The sequence below is a fragment of the Rutidosis leptorrhynchoides genome, chromosome 7 (genome assembly GCF_046630445.1).
Source record: "Rutidosis leptorrhynchoides isolate AG116_Rl617_1_P2 chromosome 7, CSIRO_AGI_Rlap_v1, whole genome shotgun sequence".
NCBI classification, from domain to species: Eukaryota; Viridiplantae; Streptophyta; class Magnoliopsida; order Asterales; family Asteraceae; genus Rutidosis; species Rutidosis leptorrhynchoides.
In genome coordinates, this window is record NC_092339.1 from 279634386 (window position 1) to 279659133 (window position 24748).

The window sequence follows — 24748 nt, forward strand, 5'->3', positions numbered from 1 at the left end:
TTGGGGTGATATCTTCTAGCTAAGGACGTCACGTCATCATCTTTTTGACAACTATAATAATTACATTATATTTATTAGTCAAATCGTATTTTATGTTACCTTTTTGCCTTTTAAACCATTAAACTCCATACATTTATGAATTATTATAATATTAGATTTAAGAGCATACAATAGCATTAAAAGACGTTAATACTGAGACTGATTAGCAGTATGATACATCTATAATGAAAAAACCTTTCAATATTGATAACATTTGTATTGAAAGCAAATGTGTATTGAAACGATTAGTATTGTAAACATTTTAAATGATTACAATTACAATATAACAATCAATTGTTCACAGTAATGTCACTAAGTTTTATGTACTTTCTCCATGAAGTTAAAAATGAATATAATTGAAATAAAGCAGCTACATGTGAAAGTTTATGGAAATAGTAATAAGACAACTTGAACAAAGATAAAATTACATCACCAAAAGATACAGTAACTATCTAAAACAATAATATACGATGTAATATCCATTATGAGTTGAATTTGAACCTGCTTCAATAAGATTAGAATATACATATCTTTTATGTTAAGACTCACCAACATTAGCATGTTATTCAGAGCTAAAGTTAAACTTCCATACTATGTCATTTACTTTGGTATCGCAGACATATATCTATGTGTTCTTTATGTAACTGCAAAAACCACATACGTTTATAACGGTGAGTACACCTTTAAGAAATAATTATAATCAAAGTAGGTATTAATTTGACCAAACACTTCGTATAGGATGGTATGACATGCTAAGGTTTAAGGTTAGTTAATAAAATAAGAGAAGCCATAATACTTGCCTCATTCGATGTATAATTACAATCAAAGTAAGTATCAATTTGTCCCAACGTCTTGTTCTTATGTCAAAATGGGTCGGGTCAGTTGATACTCGAACACCTGTCACCAATGTCTCAATAAGTCCACAGTATGAATTTGATTACAAAACAACTTTGTTATGAATTAGGTAAATCTATAAAATAAAGGACTCATAAAAAGCACAAACATACATGGTACAACTCCATTAGATTTTGACCCACTTGAGATGTCATATTAGGCAATCAAAACCTAAATCAACTCATCTACAACAGATTTTGTGAAGGTAATTAAAGAAAATAATTTTTTTAAATAAAATAATACCATCATCATAAATGAATAGCCCGAATCTACTAACTATTTTGTCATTGTCAAAATTTCAAGTTCTAGTTATATAACAAACATATTTGATCGAATGTAAAAGAGGTTCGTGTTTTGGATGTCGAATTACTTACCATTAAACATAGATAATGGTTTGACAGCACATGCCCTGAAAAAGATCAACACTTTTTTCTGCACATACAGCATAAGAAAATGGACTTCGATCAAAATTTATCAAGGACAAAGTGATCAACACGCTTGTTATTGCAAAAATAGGCAGATTACAACTTAGCAAATTTAAACTAAACTATAAAATAAAGGACAATTCCACCAAGACTTAAATTTAAACTTTTTTAATAAAACGTATCATGTGGGAGCAAGAAATTAATTATAATCTTTTGGTATGACATTCTTGTAATTTCATCACATTGCCCAAAGTGCTCCGTGATTGTATTTCTAAGCTGCAACAGACATTGTAATAGGATATTGGGTGATTCTAAGAATAAAAGAAAAATGCATAAATTAATTCACGATTTTAGTGGAACATGCATTGTGAAAATCATCATTGACAGAAAGTCCTATTACAATTATATAATTATACACAAATATAATGATAACCTAAAATATGAAAATTGGTATGACATGAGAAGTATATACAGTATTATGTGTAGAAAGGACCCGGGCGCCAAGAGGACCCGCAGGACTTGGGAATAGGACATTTCCAGAACAACAATTTCTGTAGGAGAATCAGTCAGGAAGAAGTAAGATCGGCACTACGAAAGATGGGTAGAAACAAAGCTGTTGGACCAAACCAGATCCCAATAGAGGCGTGGCGGTGCCTAGGCGAGGATGGTGTCAGGTGGTTGACGTGTCTTTACAATAAGACGCTTAGAAGTTATAAAATGCCTACGGAATGGAGACTCAGCGAGATTATCCCCATTTACAAAAATAAAGGGGATGCCCAAATCTGTGGTAATTATAGAGGCATAAAATTACTTAGTCATACTATGAAGCTTTGGGAGAGAGTGATTGAGACTAGACTCCGACGCGAAACTACGGTTTCCGAAAACCAATTTGGTTTCATGCCAGGGCGCTCTTCGATGGAGGCAATTCATATTTTAAGAAGCGTTATGGAGAAGTATAGGGAGAAACAAAAGGGTCTAGAGATGGTCTTCTTAGACTTGGAAAAGGCCTATGATTGCGTACCGCGAAAGTTGATTTGGAAGACCCTTAACGTTAGGGGTATCCCAAGTAGATATATTAGAGCTATTATGGATATGTACGATGGGGCGAAGGCCTGCGTTCGGACGCCTGTGGGAAACACAGAGTATTTCCCGATAGAAGTAGGGTTGCACCAGGGATCGGCCCTTAGTCCTTTCCTTTTTGCTTTGATCCTCGACGAGCTGTATCGAGGAATACAAGTGTAACGACCCGCACTTTTTCGATCGTTCTATACTTATAAGATTGATATTTACATAAATTAAACCTTACCAACATGATAAGTAATCCAAATTGTTGAGACTTATATTTCCGAAAAGAGTTTTATACAACGTTTGACCGTCTAGTTTGACCGATGATATCACGAACTATACAATATATGATAATTATACGTCTGTGTATATATATGTATATATACATATTTAACATAATTAAAGAAGGATTTAATACCTCATTTTATATTAATAACAACAAGTTATATGTGTATTTTGAAACTACTAACTTAAGTTTTCAAAACGATAACAATACGTAACGTTATTTGACATATATACTTAAGACTTATAATGTTATACATATATTGTATAAGTAATGTATTTAATTACTTTTAAAGAACTTAAATACATAAAACCATATAAGTATATTCACAAAAGATAGCTATATTTGAATCCTCATTCCATTTTTCACAAAATTTCTATACGTATATTTAGAGTATTTGTACTCGTATCATACCTAGCTCCTATACGTATTTACTAATAGTAAATACACATCAAAATCACCACCTAACCAGCCATTATTCATGCCCTTAGAGCTAGGTAATTACTTTTGAATCATTGCAAGACTAATTACAAAAATACAAACTAGAATTTTGTCATGTTATCCTTAAAGATCACATTTTTAGGAGTATATATGTATCATCATTTTTGATTCATTTTTACTTCAATCTCTTAACTAAAAACACACACTCTTTCTTACTCTCTAAACTCCATAACAACCCAGCAAAATTCCATAAAGATCTAGCTTCAAAAACCATACTAAAACACCATAAGAAAACCATACAAAAACATTTCAAGAAAACCCTCCAAGAACACCAACTTACTTCCAATCTTTCATCCACTTCAATCACCCTTTTGATTCTAGCTTCTTACTCCTCTTTTACAGCAAACTTATCCAAGGAACTTGAGGTAGTAACTATGTTCATAACCTTATTCGATTCATATATATATAGCTATCTTATTTTGTGGTACAAAAGTTTAACAACAAGAACATAGTTTGAATGTTTTCAAACTTGTTTGCAAACTAAATAGATCCTTCTAACTTAACTTTTAAAATACTTCAAGACCTGTAATATAACTTATGTATATACTAATTTAACAAGGTAAAACTTGGTTTTTCAAAGTATAAGTATTTTTAGAAAAATGGTCATTAAATGATTTTGTTGTAACAAAAATGTTTAACTTCATATGTTTCACTAATGTTTCACTTATGCCGTATGATTTTGAATACAAACCAAGGTATTTACAGTTCATAGTCTTAAAGAAGAACTCGATCCAAGAAGATGGCAATTTGAATCAACGAAAACGGACTTGTAACGAAGAAACTATGACCGAAACAAAATTGGTTATCCTAGATCATTTCAACTACGGGATCAATTGGAAAAAAATGATATAAATCACATATTTCTAAGATAACATGATATTTTATATATATGTACTTATAATTCAATTTTATATGGTTCAGGATCACCCGTAAACAACACGAGAAGATTAATCATAAGATCCCATGATTGTACGCAACACGTCATTTGACAACACCGGTACTTTATGTACGCAACACGTCATTTGACAACACCGGTACCATGGGTCAAGATTAATCTCGACCAACACATATACGATGGGGTTTTATTGATTTCGTTGGGGGTTTTATTTATTTCATTGCGGGTATATTAAACATCTAAAAATGAACCATTAAAATTGAATTACTAACATCGGACTGCTAACTACGGACTAAGGAATTATTCAAAGTATTAAAAGTATAACAAGTATATATTTATAACGTTTGTTTAAAAATGAAAACATATTGATATATTATATATGGATAGGTTCGTGATATCAACCGGAAGACCGAGTCAAAATATATATATCATCAAGACAAGAGTGAGTATATAGTCCCACTTTTAAACTCTAAATATTTCGGGATGAGAATACATGTATTTTATGTTTTACGTTATGGACACAAGTAACTGAAAAATATATTCTACGTTGAGTTGTACCACTGGCATACTTCCCTGTAGCTTGGTAACTAATATTTACAGCGGTATTGTAAACGCGAATCCTGTTGATAGATCTATCGGGCCTGACAACCCCAACCGGACTGGACGACCAGTATTCAACGGTTGCACAGTACTTCGTTTTGTGACTACACTTGGTACGGTGTAGTAAGATTTCATATTAAAGGGAATATGCGACGTGAAAATGTTAAGTATGGTTACCAAGTGCTCAACCACTTAGAATACTTTTATTAAACTGTTTATATACGAAATCTTGTGGTCTATATATATATATTGCTGCGCACTAAACCTATATCTCACCAACTTTATGTTGACGTTTTTAAACATGTTTATTCTCAGGTGATAATTAAAGCTTCCGCTGCATTATGTTGAATCTAAGCAGGATCATGCGTACTCATATTTGTGTCAAAAATAAAACTGCATATCCGAGGACGTGTGTTGTAAAATATGCTAGAAATCGTGTTGTTATTATCATTTGTAAAGTTTGTAAGTCGAAGATTATCGTTAAACGATAATCATCTTTTTATTGTCTAAAGCTTGTAACAAAAATAATGGTATGGTTTGTAATGTATAATATATGCAGTTTTCCTTTTTAAAAAAAAATGTCGCATATAGAGGTCAATACCTCGCAATGAAATCATACGTTATCTAACACGTTCTTATGGTTAAGGACGGGTTATGACATGTGGTATCAGAGCGTTGGTCTTAGCGAACCAGGTCTGCATTAGTGTGTCTAACCGAGAAGCTGTTAGGATACATTAGTAAGTCTGGACTTTGACCGGGTCTGATTTAAAAAAAAAAAAAAAAAACCATTGCTTATCACTGTTGGTTAAAATTTATATGTAAATATTATATAAGTACTAATGGGTTAGTTGTTGTGTGATAGATGTCGAGCTCAAAAATTGTTATCACAATCAACGACTCCGAATCAGAATCTTCAGATGGCGTTCCAGTCATTAACCTGTCCGATGACGAAAATGATATCCTTGGGGAAGACTCACAAATTCCGGATGAACCAACTATAGAGAACCCGGAAAGTGAACCCGAGGAGGAAAGTGAACCCGAGGAGGAAAGTGAACCCGAGGAGGAAAGTGAACCCGAGGAGGAAAGTGAACCCGAGGAAGAAATACTAGAAATTACGAAAGAAAAATTCGATCAAGGAAAGAAACGAAAAGCGAATGAATTAGAAAATTCAAATCCCGAACTTAGTGAGAATGACGTGGCACCAATTCCACTCAACACTACCACCCCTATTCCCGCTATTCCTATTAGTGCTATCCCCGCATCTAGTTCTTCGGCTCCTCAGCCAAAACGTAGGCAGACAGCTAGGATAAGCGTTAGGCCATTCATTGGAACTAAACGCCCTAGAAAATAGACCGAACGATGCACTGCCGTATTAAGCCATGGAATCATATAATGTTTTGTATAATATTATTAGTGTGGTTTGCTTAAAGTTTGATGTAAGATAAGCATATGTAAAATAGCGAAGTATGAAATGCAATAATTTTCCATGGTTAAGTATTATTTAGATTGTAGTAATTGGTTCTGTACTAAGCTATTAAGTATGAACATTAACGGGTAGGTACTACCCAAGATATAATTATAAAACGCTAATAAGAAGAAAAGGCTTTTATAATAATACCTAGTTCATATTATTAATAAGCTATAATGTACTATAAATACACACTACATCTATAATATTCCATGTGAATAATTATTTTCTTTCATTAGGAAATGGCGCGATTGAATCGAATGACGGAACAAGAACTCGAGGAACTCATCAACCAGCGAGTGAACGACAGAATGTTATGGGTTGAGGCTGCAAGAGCTGCTGCAGTTAATCCAAATCCTCGTGTAGGATGCTCCTACAAGACGTTTCAAGCTTGCAAACCTTCATCATTCAGTGGAACGGAAGGACCTATCGGTTTAACCCGATGGATAGAAAAGATGGAGACGGTGTTCAAAATCAGCGGTTGTGATGAAAAAGACATGACCAAGTTTGCATCGTGCACTTTACAAGATAGTGCACTCACATGGTGGAAGAATTATGTGAAGGCGGTAGGAGGAGATGTAGCTTATGATACTCCATGGGAAGAATTCAAAGCAATGATAATCACCGAGTATTGTCCAAGGAATGAGGTTATTAAGTTAGAAGATGAGTTACGAAGTTTGAAGGTGGTTGGTACTGAAATCACCAACTACAATCAGCGATTCATGGAATTGGTTTTACTATGTCCTGAATTGGTTCCAACCGAAGCACGGAAGATTGAAATGTACAAAGGTGGTTTGCCCAAAAAGGTCAAGGCAAACGTTACGGCGTCGAAACCTAAGACAATTCATGAAGCTATAACCATGGTGAACGAGTTAATGGATCAGGTCATTATGGATAAGAAAGCATTCACTACTGAGGTGAAGGTATCGAGTAACAAAAGGAAGTGGAACGGAAATTATGATCGAGATTACCAACAGCAATCTTTTAAGAAACCAGAAACCCCGAAAGGTGCGGGTAGCGGTTCAGGCTTTGGTTACAAAGGACAAAGTCCTTTATGCAACCGTTGTCACAAACATCACTTTGGTTACTGTAGTGTGTTGTGCACCAAATGCAACCGACAAGGACATCTTGCTGAAGATTGTAAGGCTCTCGTTACAAATGCAAATGGTAACAAGACTCCTGCCACCAACGCAAATAGAACTGCTTTGGCTAACATTACTTGTTTTGGGTGTGGAAAACAAGGTCATTATAAGAGCCAGTGCCCGAATCAGAATGGCGGACCTGCACGTGGAAGAGCGTTTGTTATTAATGCTAGAGAGGCACGAGAAGACCCGGAGCTTGTTACGGGTACGTTTACCATTAATAACTTATCAGCATCTATTTTATTTGATACTGGCGCCGATAGAAGTTACGTGTGTATAAATTTTTACACTAAATTGAATTGTCCATCATTACCTCTGGATGCTAAGTACTTGATTGAGTTAGCTAATGGTAAACTAATTAAAGCCGATAAAATTTGTCGTGATTGTGAAATAAATCTAGCCGGAGAAACGTTTAAAATCGACTTAATACCCGTAGAATTAGGAGGTTTTGATGTAATAGTCGGCATGGACTGGATGTCCAAAATAGGAGCGGAAGTTGTTTGTGCCAAGAAGGCAATTCGTATTCCTGGTAAGGATAAAATGCCGGTGATGATTTACGGAGAGAAGGGTGATTCAAAGCTAAAACTCATTAGCTGTTTGAAAGCCAAGAAGTGTTTAGAAAAGGGATGTTACGCTATTTTAGCACATGTTAATAAAGTCGAAAAGAAAGAAAAGTGCATCAACGACGTGCCTGTGGCAAGAGATTTTCCTGAAGTTTTTCCGGAAGAATTGCCGGGATTACCTCCATTTAGATCGGTAGAATTTCAAATAGATTTAGTACCAGGAGCTGCACCAGTGGCTCGTGCTCCATATAGACTTGCACCGTCCGAGTTAAAAGAACTTCAAAGTCAGTTAAAAGAATTACTGGACCGTGGATTCATACGACCGAGTACTTCACCGTGGGGAGCTCCAATTTTGTTTGTTAAGAAGAAAGATGGATCTTTTAGGATGTGTATAGACTATCGTGAATTAAATAAGTTAACTATCAAGAATCGGTATCCATTACCGAGAATTGATGACTTATTTGATCAATTGCAAGGATCATGTATTTATTCAAAAATCGACTTAAGATCGGGCTATCATCAACTACGCGTCAAAGAAGAGGACATTCCGAAAACTGCTTTTCGGACACGTTATGGTCATTACGAATTTTTGGTTATGCCGTTTGGATTGACGAATGCGCCAGCTGTATTCATGGACCTCATGAATCGAGTTTGTAGTCCGTACTTAGATAAGTTTGTTATCGTTTTCATTGATGATATTCTTATCTATTCCAAGAGTGAGCAAGAGCATGAAGAGCATTTAAGATTGATATTGGAGTTGTTAAGAAAAGAACAGCTATATGCTAAATTTTCTAAGTGTGCTTTTTGGTTGAAAGAAGTGCAATTTCTTGGTCACGTTGTTAATAGCGAAGGAATTCAGGTTGATCCAGCAAAAACTGAAGCTATTGAAAAATGGGAGACTCCTAAGACACCAACGCAGATACGTCAATTTTTGGGTTTAGCCGGTTATTATAGAAGGTTTATTCAAGATTTTTCCCGAATAGCTAAGCCGTTGACAGCATTAACGCAAAAAGGGAAGAAATACGAATGGACCTCGGAGCAGGAGAACGCATTTCAAATACTGAAGAAGAAGTTAACTACGGCGCCTATATTATCGTTACCAGAAGGGAACGATGATTTTGAAATATATTGTGACGCTTCGCGACAAGGTTTTGGTTGTGTTCTTATGCAACGGAAGAAAGTTATTGCATTTGCATCCCGACAATTGAAGATTCACGAGCGAAATTATACGACGCATGATCTAGAATTGGGAGCAGTCGTGTTTGCATTGAAGATGTGGAGACACTACTTGTATGGGGTTAAATTCACTGTGTTTACTGATCATAAAAGCCTTCAACATATTTTTGATCAGAAACAATTGAACATGAGGCAACGTAGGTGGGTCGAGTTAATAAACGACTATGATTGTGAAATTCGTTATCATCCCGGAAAGGCGAACGTGGTGGCCGATGCTTTAAGCAGAAAGGAACGAGAACCAATTCGAGTTCGAGCAATGAACATAAAAATTCGTATGAATCTCAACTCACAAATCAAAGAAGTTCAACGAGAAGCACTCAATGAAGAAAACATAAAGAATGAAATAATGAAAAAGTACGAGAAACAACTTGTTGTACGGGAAGATGGAATTCGGTATTTTGCAAATCGTATTTGGGTACCGAAGTTGGGTGGATTAAGGAAGTTGATATTGAACGAGGCACATAAGACAAGATACTCGATACATCCTGGAGTTGGAAAGATGTATCAAGATCTTAAGACACATTATTGGTGGCCTAACTTAAAGACAGACGTTGCAACATATGTTGGGGAGTGTTTAACTTGTTCTAAGGTCAAAGCAGAACACCAGAAGCCGTCAGGGTTACTTCAACAACCAGAAATCCCAGAATGGAAATGGGATGGTATTACCATGGATTTCATCACAAAGTTACCAAAGACTGCCTGGGGATACGACACCATTTGGGTGATTGTTGATCGTCTCACCAAGTCTGCACATTTCTTGCCTATAAAGGAAACGGATAGAATGGAGAAACTATTACGATTGTATATAAAAGAAGTTGTTTCAAGGCATGGAATACCTATTTCCATTATATCCGATCGTGATAGTAGATTTACCTCAAAATTCTGGCAATCACTACAGGAGGCACTAGGAACTCGGTTGGATATGAGTACCGCATATCATCCACAAACCGATGGACAGAGTGAAAGAACGATTCAGACTCTCGAAGACATGCTCAGGGCATGTGTGATCGATTTTGGAAACGGATGGGATAAATATCTACCGTTAGCAGAATTCTCGTATAATAATAGTTATCATGCGAGCATTGGAGCTGCGCCATTCGAAGCATTGTATGGAAGGAAGTGTAGATCTCCTATCTGTTGGAATGAAGTAGGAGATCGACAATTAACTGGTCCCGAGATCATACATGAAACGACTGAGAAGATAGTGCAAATCAAGGAGAGATTGAAAACAGCCCGTAGTCGCCAAAAGAGCTACGCCGATGTCCGAAGGAAACCATTAGAGTTTCAGGTCGGGGACATGGTTATGCTAAAGGTGTCACCTTGGAAAGGTGTAATACGTTTCGGCAAAAGGGGTAAACTGAACCCAAGATACGTAGGCCCGTTTAAGATCATCGAACGCATTGGACCGGTAGCTTATCGACTCGAGTTACCGCAACAACTCGCTGGAGTACATAATACCTTTCACGTCTCAAACCTGAAGAAGTGTCTTGCAAAGGAAGACCTCACCATTCCTCTTGAAGAAATCCATGTCAACGAGAAACTACAATTCGTCGAAGAACCAATCGAAATCATGGACCGTGAAGTTAAACAGCTCAAACAGAGTAATATACCGATTGTTAAGGTTCGTTGGAATGCTAGAAGAGGTCCCGAGTTTACTTGGGAACGCGAGGATCAGATGAAACGAAAGTATCCGCACTTGTTTCTCGATAACGCAAAATAGGTACAATTTTAAAATTTCGGGACGAAATTTATTTAACGGGGAGGTAATGTAACGACCCGCACTTTTTCGATCGTTCTATACTTATAAGATTGATATTTACATAAATTAAACCTTACCAACATGATAAGTAATCCAAATTGTTGAGACTTATATTTCCGAAAAGAGTTTTATACAACGTTTGACCGTCTAGTTTGACCGATGATATCACGAACTATACAATATATGATAATTATACGTCTGTGTATATATATGTATATATACATATTTAACATAATTAAAGAAGGATTTAATACCTCATTTTATATTAATAACAACAAGTTATATGTGTATTTTGAAACTACTAACTTAAGTTTTCAAAACGATAACAATACGTAACGTTATTTGACATATATACTTAAGACTTATAATGTTATACATATATTGTATAAGTAATGTATTTAATTACTTTTAAAGAACTTAAATACATAAAACCATATAAGTATATTCACAAAAGATAGCTATATTTGAATCCTCATTCCATTTTTCACAAAATTTCTATACGTATATTTAGAGTATTTGTACTCGTATCATACCTAGCTCCTATACGTATTTACTAATAGTAAATACACATCAAAATCACCACCTAACCAGCCATTATTCATGCCCTTAGAGCTAGGTAATTACTTTTGAATCATTGCAAGACTAATTACAAAAATACAAACTAGAATTTTGTCATGTTATCCTTAAAGATCACATTTTTAGGAGTATATATGTATCATCATTTTTGATTCATTTTTACTTCAATCTCTTAACTAAAAACACACACTCTTTCTTACTCTCTAAACTCCATAACAACCCAGCAAAATTCCATAAAGATCTAGCTTCAAAAACCATACTAAAACACCATAAGAAAACCATACAAAAACATTTCAAGAAAACCCTCCAAGAACACCAACTTACTTCCAATCTTTCATCCACTTCAATCACCCTTTTGATTCTAGCTTCTTACTCCTCTTTTACAGCAAACTTATCCAAGGAACTTGAGGTAGTAACTATGTTCATAACCTTATTCGATTCATATATATATAGCTATCTTATTTTGTGGTACAAAAGTTTAACAACAAGAACATAGTTTGAATGTTTTCAAACTTGTTTGCAAACTAAATAGATCCTTCTAACTTAACTTTTAAAATACTTCAAGACCTGTAATATAACTTATGTATATACTAATTTAACAAGGTAAAACTTGGTTTTTCAAAGTATAAGTATTTTTAGAAAAATGGTCATTAAATGATTTTGTTGTAACAAAAATGTTTAACTTCATATGTTTCACTAATGTTTCACTTATGCCGTATGATTTTGAATACAAACCAAGGTATTTACAGTTCATAGTCTTAAAGAAGAACTCGATCCAAGAAGATGGCAATTTGAATCAACGAAAACGGACTTGTAACGAAGAAACTATGACCGAAACAAAATTGGTTATCCTAGATCATTTCAACTACGGGATCAATTGGAAAAAAATGATATAAATCACATATTTCTAAGATAACATGATATTTTATATATATGTACTTATAATTCAATTTTATATGGTTCAGGATCACCCGTAAACAACACGAGAAGATTAATCATAAGATCCCATGATTGTACGCAACACGTCATTTGACAACACCGGTACTTTATGTACGCAACACGTCATTTGACAACACCGGTACCATGGGTCAAGATTAATCTCGACCAACACATATACGATGGGGTTTTATTGATTTCGTTGGGGGTTTTATTTATTTCATTGCGGGTATATTAAACATCTAAAAATGAACCATTAAAATTGAATTACTAACATCGGACTGCTAACTACGGACTAAGGAATTATTCAAAGTATTAAAAGTATAACAAGTATATATTTATAACGTTTGTTTAAAAATGAAAACATATTGATATATTATATATGGATAGGTTCGTGATATCAACCGGAAGACCGAGTCAAAATATATATATCATCAAGACAAGAGTGAGTATATAGTCCCACTTTTAAACTCTAAATATTTCGGGATGAGAATACATGTATTTTATGTTTTACGTTATGGACACAAGTAACTGAAAAATATATTCTACGTTGAGTTGTACCACTGGCATACTTCCCTGTAGCTTGGTAACTAATATTTACAGCGGTATTGTAAACGCGAATCCTGTTGATAGATCTATCGGGCCTGACAACCCCAACCGGACTGGACGACCAGTATTCAACGGTTGCACAGTACTTCGTTTTGTGACTACACTTGGTACGGTGTAGTAAGATTTCATATTAAAGGGAATATGCGACGTGAAAATGTTAAGTATGGTTACCAAGTGCTCAACCACTTAGAATACTTTTATTAAACTGTTTATATACGAAATCTTGTGGTCTATATATATATATTGCTGCGCACTAAACCTATATCTCACCAACTTTATGTTGACGTTTTTAAACATGTTTATTCTCAGGTGATAATTAAAGCTTCCGCTGCATTATGTTGAATCTAAGCAGGATCATGCGTACTCATATTTGTGTCAAAAATAAAACTGCATATCCGAGGACGTGTGTTGTAAAATATGCTAGAAATCGTGTTGTTATTATCATTTGTAAAGTTTGTAAGTCGAAGATTATCGTTAAACGATAATCATCTTTTTATTGTCTAAAGCTTGTAACAAAAATAATGGTATGGTTTGTAATGTATAATATATGCAGTTTTCCTTTTTAAAAAAAAATGTCGCATATAGAGGTCAATACCTCGCAATGAAATCATACGTTATCTAACACGTTCTTATGGTTAAGGACGGGTTATGACAACAAGAGAACATCCCTTGGTGTCTGATTTTTGCCGATGATATCGTGCTTGTATCGGAAACAAAGGATGAGCTTAATAGAAGGCTAGAACAATGGAGGGAAGCCCTAGAACAAAATGGGCTACGGATCAGTAGACAAAAGACGGAATATCTTAGTTGCGAATTCGGTAGGACTGATGATGAACTTAATGTTGGAGGGAACATCAGCATTGGGGACCAGATCTTGCACCCACAAGAGTCGTTTAGATATCTAGGCTCGGTCCTTCACAAATCAGGGAGGATAGATGAGGACGTGACTCATCGTATTAAGGTAGGTTGGTTGAAGTGGAGAGCAGCGAAAGGGGTTTTGTGCGACAAGCAGATACCACTCAAATTGAAAGGAAAATTCCTCAAGGTGGCAATCAGACCTGCCATGTTGTACGGATCAGAATGTTGGCCAATGACGAAGGCCCAAGAGAGAAGGATGGAGGTGGCAGAAATGAGGATGCTTAGGTGGACGTGTGGTAAAACCATGCTAGATATGATACCAAATGGTGTGTTTAGGGAAAAACTTGGAGTCAGTAGCATCATTGACAAGCTAAGAGAAGAACGACTTCGTTGGTTTGGGCATGTGATGAGACGACCACGTATTGCCCCGGTTAGGAGAGTTGAGGCACTCACGGTAGATGGTGTAAGGAGAAGGGGTAGACCTACTCGTAGGTGGATGGATAGACTAAGACTCGACATGAGGGAGCTTTCGTTGACCGAGGACATGACTTCTGATAGGGATGCGTGGAGGGCTAGAATAAGAATAGTTGAGTAGGGCTACTTTTATTATTATTATTGTTATTGTTATTGTTATTACTGTTATTACTGCTATTACTGCTATTACTGTTATTATTCTTACTATTACAATTATTAGTATTGTTATTGTTATTATTATTATTTTTTGTATCACTATTATTAATTATTAGTGTATTAGTATTTGTATTACAAATATTTATTACTATTAATATTTATATGAACTATTATTATTACTATTATTTGTATTACTATTACTATCGTTTTTATTAGTTTTATGTATTGTTACTAATAGTATTAAATGAGTATGTTTTTGGTATCTTTGGTTTTGGATGTATGCATGCTTGCTTGGTTGTTTGTACGTATGCACGTAGGTTCTTGTATGTTTGTATGTACGTATGCATGCATGTAGGTTTTGTAATGAAGGTGTGATGCAGTTACACACGTTTTTATATGTGAGTTTGTTTTTTATGTATGTATATTTGTAGGTAGGTATGTATGTATGCTTGTTTTTTACTTGTCTGCAGGTGTGGTATATTCACTCATGTATGTATGTTTTGCTAATAGGTTTATGTAGGAATGGGTGTTTATGCTATGTATGTATGGTTGTATGTGTGGCTTTATGCATGTATGTATGTACGTAGGTATGTTTCATACTTGTACGTAGGTATGTCTCATGTATTTACGTAGGTATGTCTGGTGTGTATGTAGGTTTAGGTATGTGTGTATGTATGTACGTATGTATGCATGTATGTATGATCAAGTGATTCGCATCGCTCGGTGCATCTTGGGACCATTATAGCTGAGGACGACTTCCCTTGCTCTAGAACTTGGTTGGTTCCTCTTAGTTGGGTGGTTTCGGGGGTGTCTACCGTAAAGGTGCATGAGTGATTTTTGGTTTGCTAAGGGTGGTTGGCTCTTTGCTTGCGCAACAACTTCCACCCGGCATGCCCTCGAGTTGCTGTCCACAAGGTCTTTTGGCTCTATTTATTGAGGCAACGACAAGCGTCGTTTTAGTGGCGTCTTGACTGCCGCTCAGAGCCTAAATTGATTCTTAGGCATGCTTTAAACCCCATGAAAATCTGATTCTACTATTTTCATGGCGTCCCCCCTATATTTTATTATTATTATTATTATTATTATTATTATTATTATTATTATTATTATTATTTTTATTATTATTTTTTATTTATCTTTGTATGTTTTAATTTATTTTTTAATTTCTATTTTCTAGTTTAAAAAAAAAAAAAAAAAAAAAAAAGTCCTTTTTTTAGCCGGAGGTCCTCACGGAAGCAATCTCTCTACCCTGGAGTAGAGAGGGGGATGAATTTCCTTTACCGTGGGTGGAGAATTCTCTCGACTCGTGGTAACAGAAACGAATTCTCTTCTAGTTTAGGGTAGAGGAAGGATTGTCTACACCTTACCTCCCCCATACCTCGCAGGCGCGGGATTGAGTATTGTTGTTGTTGTTGTTGTATGTGTAGAAAGGTTTTGTACCTGAAGTTTCGTAGAATTTGGCTGAAAAGACTTTTTACTACGGAGTATAATGTTAGTATAATCCCGAGAAAATGAAATAACAATAAGGAAAATATAAATGTGTAGTATTCCACATGCGAAGCAATTCCGCATGTCTTGAACGAATTCATTCATAAGCTCGACAATAACCAAAGTCAAATGGTAGTATTTAGCCATTATGTAATTGAGATCAGTTTACCATTATAAAACAGACAAACTTCACTGAAGTAAAAAAACCTTAAAAGCCCAATAAAACCTTTTCTACTACGAAGTATCATACATCTCTTACCTGTGAAAACACACAAGAACAATATCAAGTTAGAAATGAATTTTAACTACGGAGCAATTAGCCCATCCACCAAGATATGTGAACAATTTAGTAATTTTTATTGTTTAATATATAACCAAACCAAATTATTTAGGAATACTATATGAAACCCAAGAATAAAATAAAAATGTACCTAACCCGCTAACCTTTGACCCGACCAAATGGAACCAAATTGGACAACCACCTGACATCATTTAAATGGCTTAATTTGGTTTGCAATTAACAACAATAAAACCTGATTTTTATCAGTTCAGTTAAAAAAAGAAAAAAATAAATTAAATCAAAGAAACTCACCTTAATCAAGAGAAGATCGCTAAATCTCCGTTCTTCACCATCATTGCTGGACCGTTCCATTATCGAACCCTAGAATTATTTATCATTTCTTCATCATCATGCCACTGCCGCCTGGATTCGATTACATATCTCTTAATCGTCTCGTAATCGATTGAGGATATGATGAAGATGATGATGATGATGATTCTGATTAAGATGACGATGATTCTGATTAAGATGATGAAGGGAGAATCTGGATTTGTGCAGCGGTTTTTGTGTTTTTCTAAAATAAAGATGCGAGCGTATATATATATTAGTTATTCTAATTAGTGTTAATTGAGATTAACCTTAGGATTAACACGTAGCAAAAGAGATTAAGGGGTGTTTATGGATTGACACGTCAGATTTAATTTCACGATTTATATTATGTAATAAAACTAGCCTTTAAGAGCCCGTGCGTTGCTCAGAGACTCTTAATCAAACAAACTGTAAAGGTAAAATGTTATATAAACTAACGGTATGTTCAACGAACGATTTATAATAAATCTAAGATGTCATATATGATTTCAGCTTGTAATATAACGTATTAATAATGAATGTGAATACTTACAAATTTTAGTCAATCTTCAAAATACACAAATAAAAGCATGATGTATGTTGTCTTCAATCTCCCACCGATTAGGCCGCCTATATGCCACTAATAGAAATAAGAATGTATAAAAAATACATCTATTATAGTGCATATTAGTCAAATTGACACTAAAAGCTTTAAATCAAGTAAACTCACTTATACTCATCATACTTCTTTTATAAATAAACCAAATATATTTGTGAACACCCAATTGCACCCATATATGCTGCAATTACTGTAAGTATGTTCACGAATATAATTCATAAGAACTCTTGTTAAAAACCTCTATAATTTAAAATGGTGAGTATGTACTGATTTTCTACAGATGAGCTGAAAGCATAGAGTGAGTAAGAATTAAATACACTTAAGCTTTTGGGTATCATGACAATCAAAACAAACAGCCACATGGGTATCGATAAATCATCTTTTATATATATAGACAAAAAAATGCATGATCCACCTGCAAACCGACATGCCAAACTAATTAACATTATGAATGTTGACTATATCAGTCTAAGCAATCTTTGACTTTGACAGATTATTCTGTAGTTTGAAGGCACTTAACTGGAATATGTATGTAGTTGAAAAGATACATAACATAACTTTCACGAAACATAGACTGTGTAACCTTAAAGTAGGTTTGGCAAATTAAGTAAAAAAATATAAACCTAGGAATTGATACTAATATACCTTAGTAGAAGTTGAAAGTTGTGATGATAAAGGTTCTTTGTCATTGTTGACACTATTCGAAACTCCAGCCTGATTCAGTGACTTGTCAACGTGACTCTCAAAAAGTGTCAACGATTTTCGCTCTGTGATATTCTCGGAACACTCAGACACTTTGAACCTACATATGAATGGTTAAATATATGCATTATAGTAATAAATGCGTTAAACAAAAGTACCAACTAATTATCCATATTTGAATGTGTTACCTCAGTCAAACTTTTGGATCCCTGCCGCATTTCATCAATGTTGAGTGTCAAGTCAACACTTTGATAACAATAGGTGCCTTTGTAAAGCACTTTTTGCACGCAATATAGAAACATAGTTCATCGGGCAAAACACCAATGATTGTTGCGTGGATCGCAAAAAAGACTGAATTGACCCATTTATAATTAAATGGTTCGAAAAAACTGCATACAATATTTACCTTTAACATAAATTCATTAAGAACTTTTCTTTTTTGTGCATTGAATCGACAAACCTCGTCATGGAAGGTGCCAACTGTACCTCATACCAGTAGAGAAAATGACAACTTTTCAATCTCAAATAGTATTTGGGATGGCAAAATGACCCGTACCCGATGGAGAAACCCGAAACCCGTTATAATTGGGTCGGGTCTGACCCGAGCCCATCGGGTCATGGGCCGGGTATGGGGACGGTTACAAAAAAAATTCCGGGTTCGGGTTCGGGTATGGTTTTCGATACAAGCCCATTTACCCGACCCGTATACCCGACCGCATACCCGTATACCCGGCCCGAGGAATTTAATAATAATTTTTATGTAAAATTTTAGTATTAATATTATATTGTTAATGTATGAAAGAGTTTTCTTATTTGTTTTGAAAACGAGTATAATTTTATTCAATATAATCCTATACAACAAGTTTTCGAGATGTAATATTTTATATACTTTGTGTATTTGAGTATTTAAAAAAAATTTCAATCAACTTTTTGTATGTGATATTTTATAATACTTTAAACATGAAGTAGTTAAGTTATTTTTTGATATTTTGATTTGGTAACTTATTGAAAAATAAATACAGAATGACTAATCGGGTATACCCGTTTACCCGTGGGGAAACCCGAAACCCGATAGTATGTAAGTAAATGGGGACCCGACGGGTTTCGGGCCGGGTTTGGGGCGGGGTTTCTTAATCGGGTTCGGGTCCGGGATTACCTAAATCCGACCCAAACCCGACCCGATGCCATCCCTAATCCCAAATGATGCTTTGCAAAAACTGAAAATGTCAAGGAATAATGTTAAAATTGCAATTGCACATAACTAAATGTGAGAGGGGGTAGATGGTCATGTGCTTACCATAAATGCATATTAACCGACACATATCAACCGAATTATGGTTGTTCTTTCGTTAATAAAAACAAAGAACGATGTACAGAGGGAAAAACTGTGAAAATATAAAACTTCTTACCAATTTTCAATAGAACTTTGCAACTTAAGCATGTGATTAAATTATTTTACTGTATGTGTTAATCAAATGTCTTTGTAGGAAGGTCCCAAACTTCTTTCACTTAATCAATTGCACTCCTATTGAGTATGAATCATACAAAACATTGAGCACAACAAAGAACCCATATATATGCAGTAGTTCAGCTAAAATGGTGAGCAACCTCTCCAAGAACAAATGTAACATAAAATTTCATAAACTTAGGAATTTGCAGTGCGAACAAGATGAATGCAATTGGAGCCGTCGATAATCTAAAAATATGATTCGTTTGAGGGAAAATTTAGGTGATTAATACCATAAGAGTAAAATTCATTATATGGAATCAAAATTACAGTAAAATCATTTACATGATTACCATTAAGAACCAATATTTATAAAAATAATTAATAAAAGTTACCTAGTCAAGTGGCAATGTTTGCTAAGGTCGTGACACCAAACTTTGCTCACTTCTCCTATCTTGGCTGATCATTTCATTATCAATTATGCCAACTGCAGTCAAATGCGATAACAAAAAGATAAGCATAAAAGAACAAAAAGAAATCTTATATTCCAATCCTTGAGTCTTTGACATGATATCCATATCATTGTTTAGAGTTGGAAAATAGAGGAAGTAAGACGAATGATCAAAACGGTAAGCTTTTGTCCGGTCAAAATATCTCAACTTGTAAAATGTACATTATGTCAGAATATGATTACATAATTTTATTTTAGTTCAATAATAATCTATAGTTTCGAATGAAGAAGGATTACAATGTTTAAACATTCATAATACACTTTAGGCGACTTGGGACTCATTTGATTTGTCTGAGTCATGAAGAATATACCCATCAATACTAATAAATGGGTCAAAATTACCACCTCTGATTGTTATCTTTTTCGGTTCACAAATGGAAAATGTATACCCAATATGGAGTTAGAACTTAGAACCTTTGCAACCAATGATTAGTTGTAAACTGAGTCATCTTCTGTTTCCTGCAATAACATGGTAGATTTAGGTAATTAATTAGTTGTCGATTAACATTTTATCATTGTAAAAATTTTCTTTACAAATCAATCTTTTGAGTCAAAATTATATATTTGGTCTATCAATGCCTTATGTTCATTAGTCAACCTCAACTTGAATACAGCTCTGTTCACGCGTAATGACTTACATCAAACAACCAAAACATAAACAAAAAAATATTTTACAGATATACAATTATTTAAATATGCAAGGGAGAAAGAATTGTACATTTTCATCAGGAACCATATGTTTGCTATCACACTTAGGCCTGGATCTGAAAGTATACTGAACAAAGTAATAACTAAATCAAAATTAAGTATAAAAAACAAACAAAACATGTACACAAATCAATTCAATTGAGCCGGCTAAAAGTGAATCTTCAGAACGGTATTCATACTTGAATTATGAGATTCAGAAAAAGAAGAAAATATACAAAATAGCTGCAAACCCTATATCCTTTTTGTAATTTTCGTCTTCATCACTCCGAATTTAACGCCGAAGAATCTTCCGGCGGTTTCACAGAATCATGGCGGCTGACAGATTCGATGACGGAGATTCCGGCTGTAGTGAAGTCACCGGATTCGATGGCGGCTGTCAGATTCGAACCAAATCTGAGATTTTATACAAAATTCATATATTCAGATTCGAAATCATGTAACGGATAAATTGGTTGGTACTCAGAGGTTGTTTATGGCTGTCGCCGGCACTAATCGCCGGAAAAGAAGATGTGGGTGTGGGAAGTTGGAGATGATAAGCTCTGACAGTTGGTGACAGTTGGAGGAGATCAGTTTATTTTTTTTATGCGTAATTATAAAGGTTGACGAATAGGATTGAGGCACTTGTCAATTTGTAGTAATTATAAAATAAAAAAAATCAACTAATCATAGATTAACAGGTGGATTATTGTTAATGACGGATTAGAAGGTGGTGACACGTGGTAGTATGCCACATGCTTTGTAAGGGTAGAGAGAGAAGATAATAATAATAATAATAATAATAATAATAATAATAATAGAAATAGATTTATTTGAATTCCCTTATTGAATTTGTATTTAATATTTAAAGTTAGTGAATACGAATCTGATTTAAATATGAATTACTAGTCTGATTGTGAAGTACTATTTCAATATAAGTAATTGCAAGAAAATAAAAAATTTGATTTTGGTAATCTATATTCACAATCGAAATCTTAACTCACACTTAACTGATTTTGTATTTCACTTTAAGTTTCAATTTAATTTCAATAACGGAATGTCAATCAAAATTATAAATCTACCAATATATAATGATTTAAGACCCCAAAATAATACGTAACATAAAATATGAAATTACCAATAAAGGTAATATAATTTTTATAAATTATCAAAATTAAAAAGGATTATAACGTGGTATTTACGTGGCATCTATACAGTGATTTCGTGGCTGCCCGGTCAATAGTAAATCAATTTCAGACACTAGAATCATAATCTTTTTTGGGACAAAAATGAAATATATATACTTTTGTGGATATATGAAAAAGTCATATTTTTCTTTATTGACAATTTAAGTCATTTGCTCTAAATTAAAATACAGAGTTTAAGAAGGAAAAAATAAACAAACATGTCTTTAGTCTAACCTATATTTATCAACAAAACAGTACCATGAGGAGAGTTTTCTATTTGAGTTTGATAGTAAGAATAGATTCGTAGACTAAGTCTGACTGATCCATTTTCAATTTTGACAATGTTTGTGTTGAGTTCTGTAATTTTTATGGGTCAGTTTGGATTTGAAATTGATCATGTAAATCAATATATATCCACTGATTGAATATGGTGCTGAAACGAAATTCTTACTTTAGAGTGATTATTAGAATTACGATGCATTAATCAACAATTAGTTTGTAGTTCACAAGATTGTTTCCACGAGAAGCCTTTACCATGATTCTTTAAAACCGGTGTGATTCTTTCCAAAAAGAACACATCTAAGGTGTTGTTCCTTGTTTAATACGAATCGCAGAGTTTGATATTTTTTGTCAATTGAGTTATGAAGTGGATTATTGGTTCACATTGTGAATACATAATTATGTATAAAAACTCGTTAGTAAACTGTCTTGATTTTATTCACAAAAATGATGTAAATATGAACTAAACATTATAAAAAACAAATGAACAGAATGCCAATTGATCTAGGATACATTTCATTACTTAACCTTTTAATATTATTCTTTTATAGAAATAATATATGATTTTTTTGTTACATATTTCTTCTTTTACGTGAAGTTTGAAAAGAGCTCACCAGCAATGGCATTTGATGTTAACAGATACAGTGGGGCCCTGTAGCACATCAGCAACAATTATAATAGCAAACCATGCCAAAATCAAATCCCAAAAAACACATTCAAATCTACATGTGTTTTCTTTTATGTTAATCTTCAAATTCAATTCCATAAATCAAATCTCATCTTTTTTTTTATAATCTAGAAAAATAAGTAACTGGCAACAGCTATGGCACCTGTCGCCACGGAACATTTCAAGCCGGCTCCGGACGATGGTGCATCAGCTGGTGCCGCATAATCTGAAGTGGGACCCGCATAGCTCGATGATGGAGCTGGTGGGGAGGATCCCTTGTCCGATGGTGAGGATGACGATAATGGTGCGTGTGCAGATTTTGAAGATTTTGGTGTAGCGGCTGGTGCTTTTGACGATTTTGTTGGTGGTGCAGCTTTCGGGGCCGCTTTTGGAGCTGCTTTTGGGGCGGCTTTAGGAGCTGCTTTCGGGGCGACTTTTGGAGCGGCTTTCGGGGCGGCTTTTGGGGCGGCTTTTGGTGCGCTATTAGGAGAATGGTGCTTGGATGATTTAGGTGAGGGGGCAGGGGAAGTATGAGGGGCGGCGGCAGAAGCAATACCGATGAGGGCGATGGTGATTAGTGAAAGAACAACAATTTGGCGTGACATTTTGTTGTTACAAAAAAAAATGTGAAGAACAAATCGTTTTATTATAAAAGTTGATGTATTTAATAGATGTGCAGTAGTATGATTTTAAGTGTTATGAAAGGTGGTGCGGAAATGTGTTTAAATAGTTGTTGTTTATACCTGAGAAGTTGGAGATTGGTGGAAGAGCTACTTTCTATCACTAGTAACAGAAAACAAATGATATGTGAGAATTAGATGTAAAGTAGCCATAAATTCAGCAAGCCTAGGTGGTTTTTTCGGTTTTGAATTGTTTGACCCATTACATTCTTTTCTTCTCTCTATTATATTTATGTAACATATCATTTTAATAGATAACTAGCTATACAACGGATCCCGCGCATTGTTACGGTTTCATTAAGTGAGCATTTGGTACTGAATTGTGAGGTGGAGATAGTTGTTATTGTTTGCGTAGTTATAGTTACGGTCTGTTTACTTTTTACTTAATGATATATTTTTTTACATCTCTTAATTAAGTAAGTAAATGTTGTTTGTCACTTATTTTGAAAACTGATCTTTTTCTAGGAGACATGCGATTAGATACTCCCAAACAGATGCATACGAAACAGAACTTATACAGAAATAATTATGCTACTCCTTATCCACATATGTAAAATGGCAACAACAGTTGTTTGGTTTTTACAGACCTAAGATTAGTTTATTACAGATACAACCGTTGTTTACACTTAAAGATCGTTAACTTCTAGTCCTTTTTTTCTTGGATTTTTGGTCTTCATTTTCAATGAAAAGTCCTCTTTTGGTTGATGGGTTGGCTGCTTTTCTTTCATGCTTGTTTGAAATATGTGGCGTTGGAGTTTTTGTAGCTAATGTATGTGTCTCTCTATCTTGAGTAGCTGCAAGTACTATAATATAAAACACATACAAAACTAATTCAGGTAATAGGTTGAAAAGGATATATTTCGTTTGCGACAATATTTTTTATTATATGTATAAAATATTATTTTCATAGTTTACAATTATAATACGCATATTTATAACGATTGTCATGAAAATATATATATTTCTAATTAGACAATTTTATTTGTAGTGAACCTAACTAAAAATAATTATATCCGATTCGAATGAGATTGTCATGGTGCAAAAGCAGATATATATTATATATTATCTGATATATAACATGAAGAATAAAAACTTTAATTGGATTCGTTTTTGAGATGCACATAATTAATTATTATAAATAGTTAGCACATATAGTAACTCGTAACAAAAAATGTTAGTGAAAAAACATATTATGTAATCAAATTTAAAAGAGAAAAAAAAAATAAAGGTTAAATGCAAGAAAGCAAATTAAAGTCACTTGACTTCACTATTTCTAAAAAAGGAAGATATTATTAAATGGTCTTATGGTGATAGTGGTTTCCAAATTGTCGTTTAGTATTGTTAAACGGCCATAATCTTGGTGTTTATTTTACTGTT

General features: G+C 34.3%; 1 protein-coding gene and 1 long non-coding RNA gene across 14 annotated transcripts; both read right to left on the minus strand.

Annotated features, from left to right (window-relative positions):
- Positions 1-432: 432 nt before the first annotated feature.
- Positions 433-18437, minus strand: LOC139857237 (uncharacterized). 11 transcript variants are annotated; one of them, XR_011762409.1, is made up of 9 exons: positions 18105-18431; positions 17860-18016; positions 17149-17225; positions 16560-16821; positions 15920-16075; positions 1308-1365; positions 1047-1118; positions 840-936; positions 433-683 (listed from the first exon to the last, which is right to left on the minus strand). XR_011762409.1 is itself a non-coding variant. In XM_071845977.1 (8 exons), exons 4-8 carry the CDS (start codon positions 16617-16619, stop codon positions 665-667), a joined length of 390 nt encoding a protein of 129 aa, XP_071702078.1. In that variant the 5' UTR covers positions 16620-16821; positions 17149-17225; positions 17860-18016; positions 18105-18431; the 3' UTR covers positions 433-664. The 11 variants fall into 11 exon arrangements, 6 of the variants coding, with proteins under 6 accessions (XP_071702078.1, XP_071702075.1, XP_071702074.1 ...); XM_071845977.1 differs by lacking the exon at positions 1047-1118; XM_071845974.1 differs by lacking the exons at positions 433-683; positions 1047-1118 and having other exon boundaries at positions 690-936; positions 18105-18305; positions 18377-18437.
- Positions 18438-19102: 665 nt separating this feature from the next.
- On the minus strand, positions 19103-21124 carry LOC139857239 (uncharacterized). 3 transcript variants are annotated; one of them, XR_011762415.1, is made up of 5 exons: positions 20798-21124; positions 20593-20649; positions 20289-20333; positions 19759-19850; positions 19103-19133 (listed from the first exon to the last, which is right to left on the minus strand). It is a non-coding gene; the product is annotated as an uncharacterized lncRNA (long non-coding RNA). The 3 variants fall into 3 exon arrangements; XR_011762416.1 differs by having other exon boundaries at positions 20762-21124; XR_011762414.1 differs by having other exon boundaries at positions 20593-21124.
- Positions 21125-24748: the final 3624 nt, after the last annotated feature.

Bases quoted from the DNA above. Each gene is read 5' to 3' on its own strand.
- LOC139857237 (XM_071845974.1), bottom strand. From the start codon at position 16,619: ATGGAACGGTCCAGCAATGATGGTGAAGAACGGAGATTTAGCGATCTT. The intron at 16,076-16,559 runs GTGAGTTTCTTT...GTTATTGTCGAG, and splicing joins GCGATCTTCTCTTGATTAAG to CTTATGAATGAATTCGTTCA. The intron at 1,366-15,919 runs GTACAAAACCTT...CTGTATGTGCAG, and splicing joins CAAATTCTACGAAACTTCAG to AAAAAAGTGTTGATCTTTTT.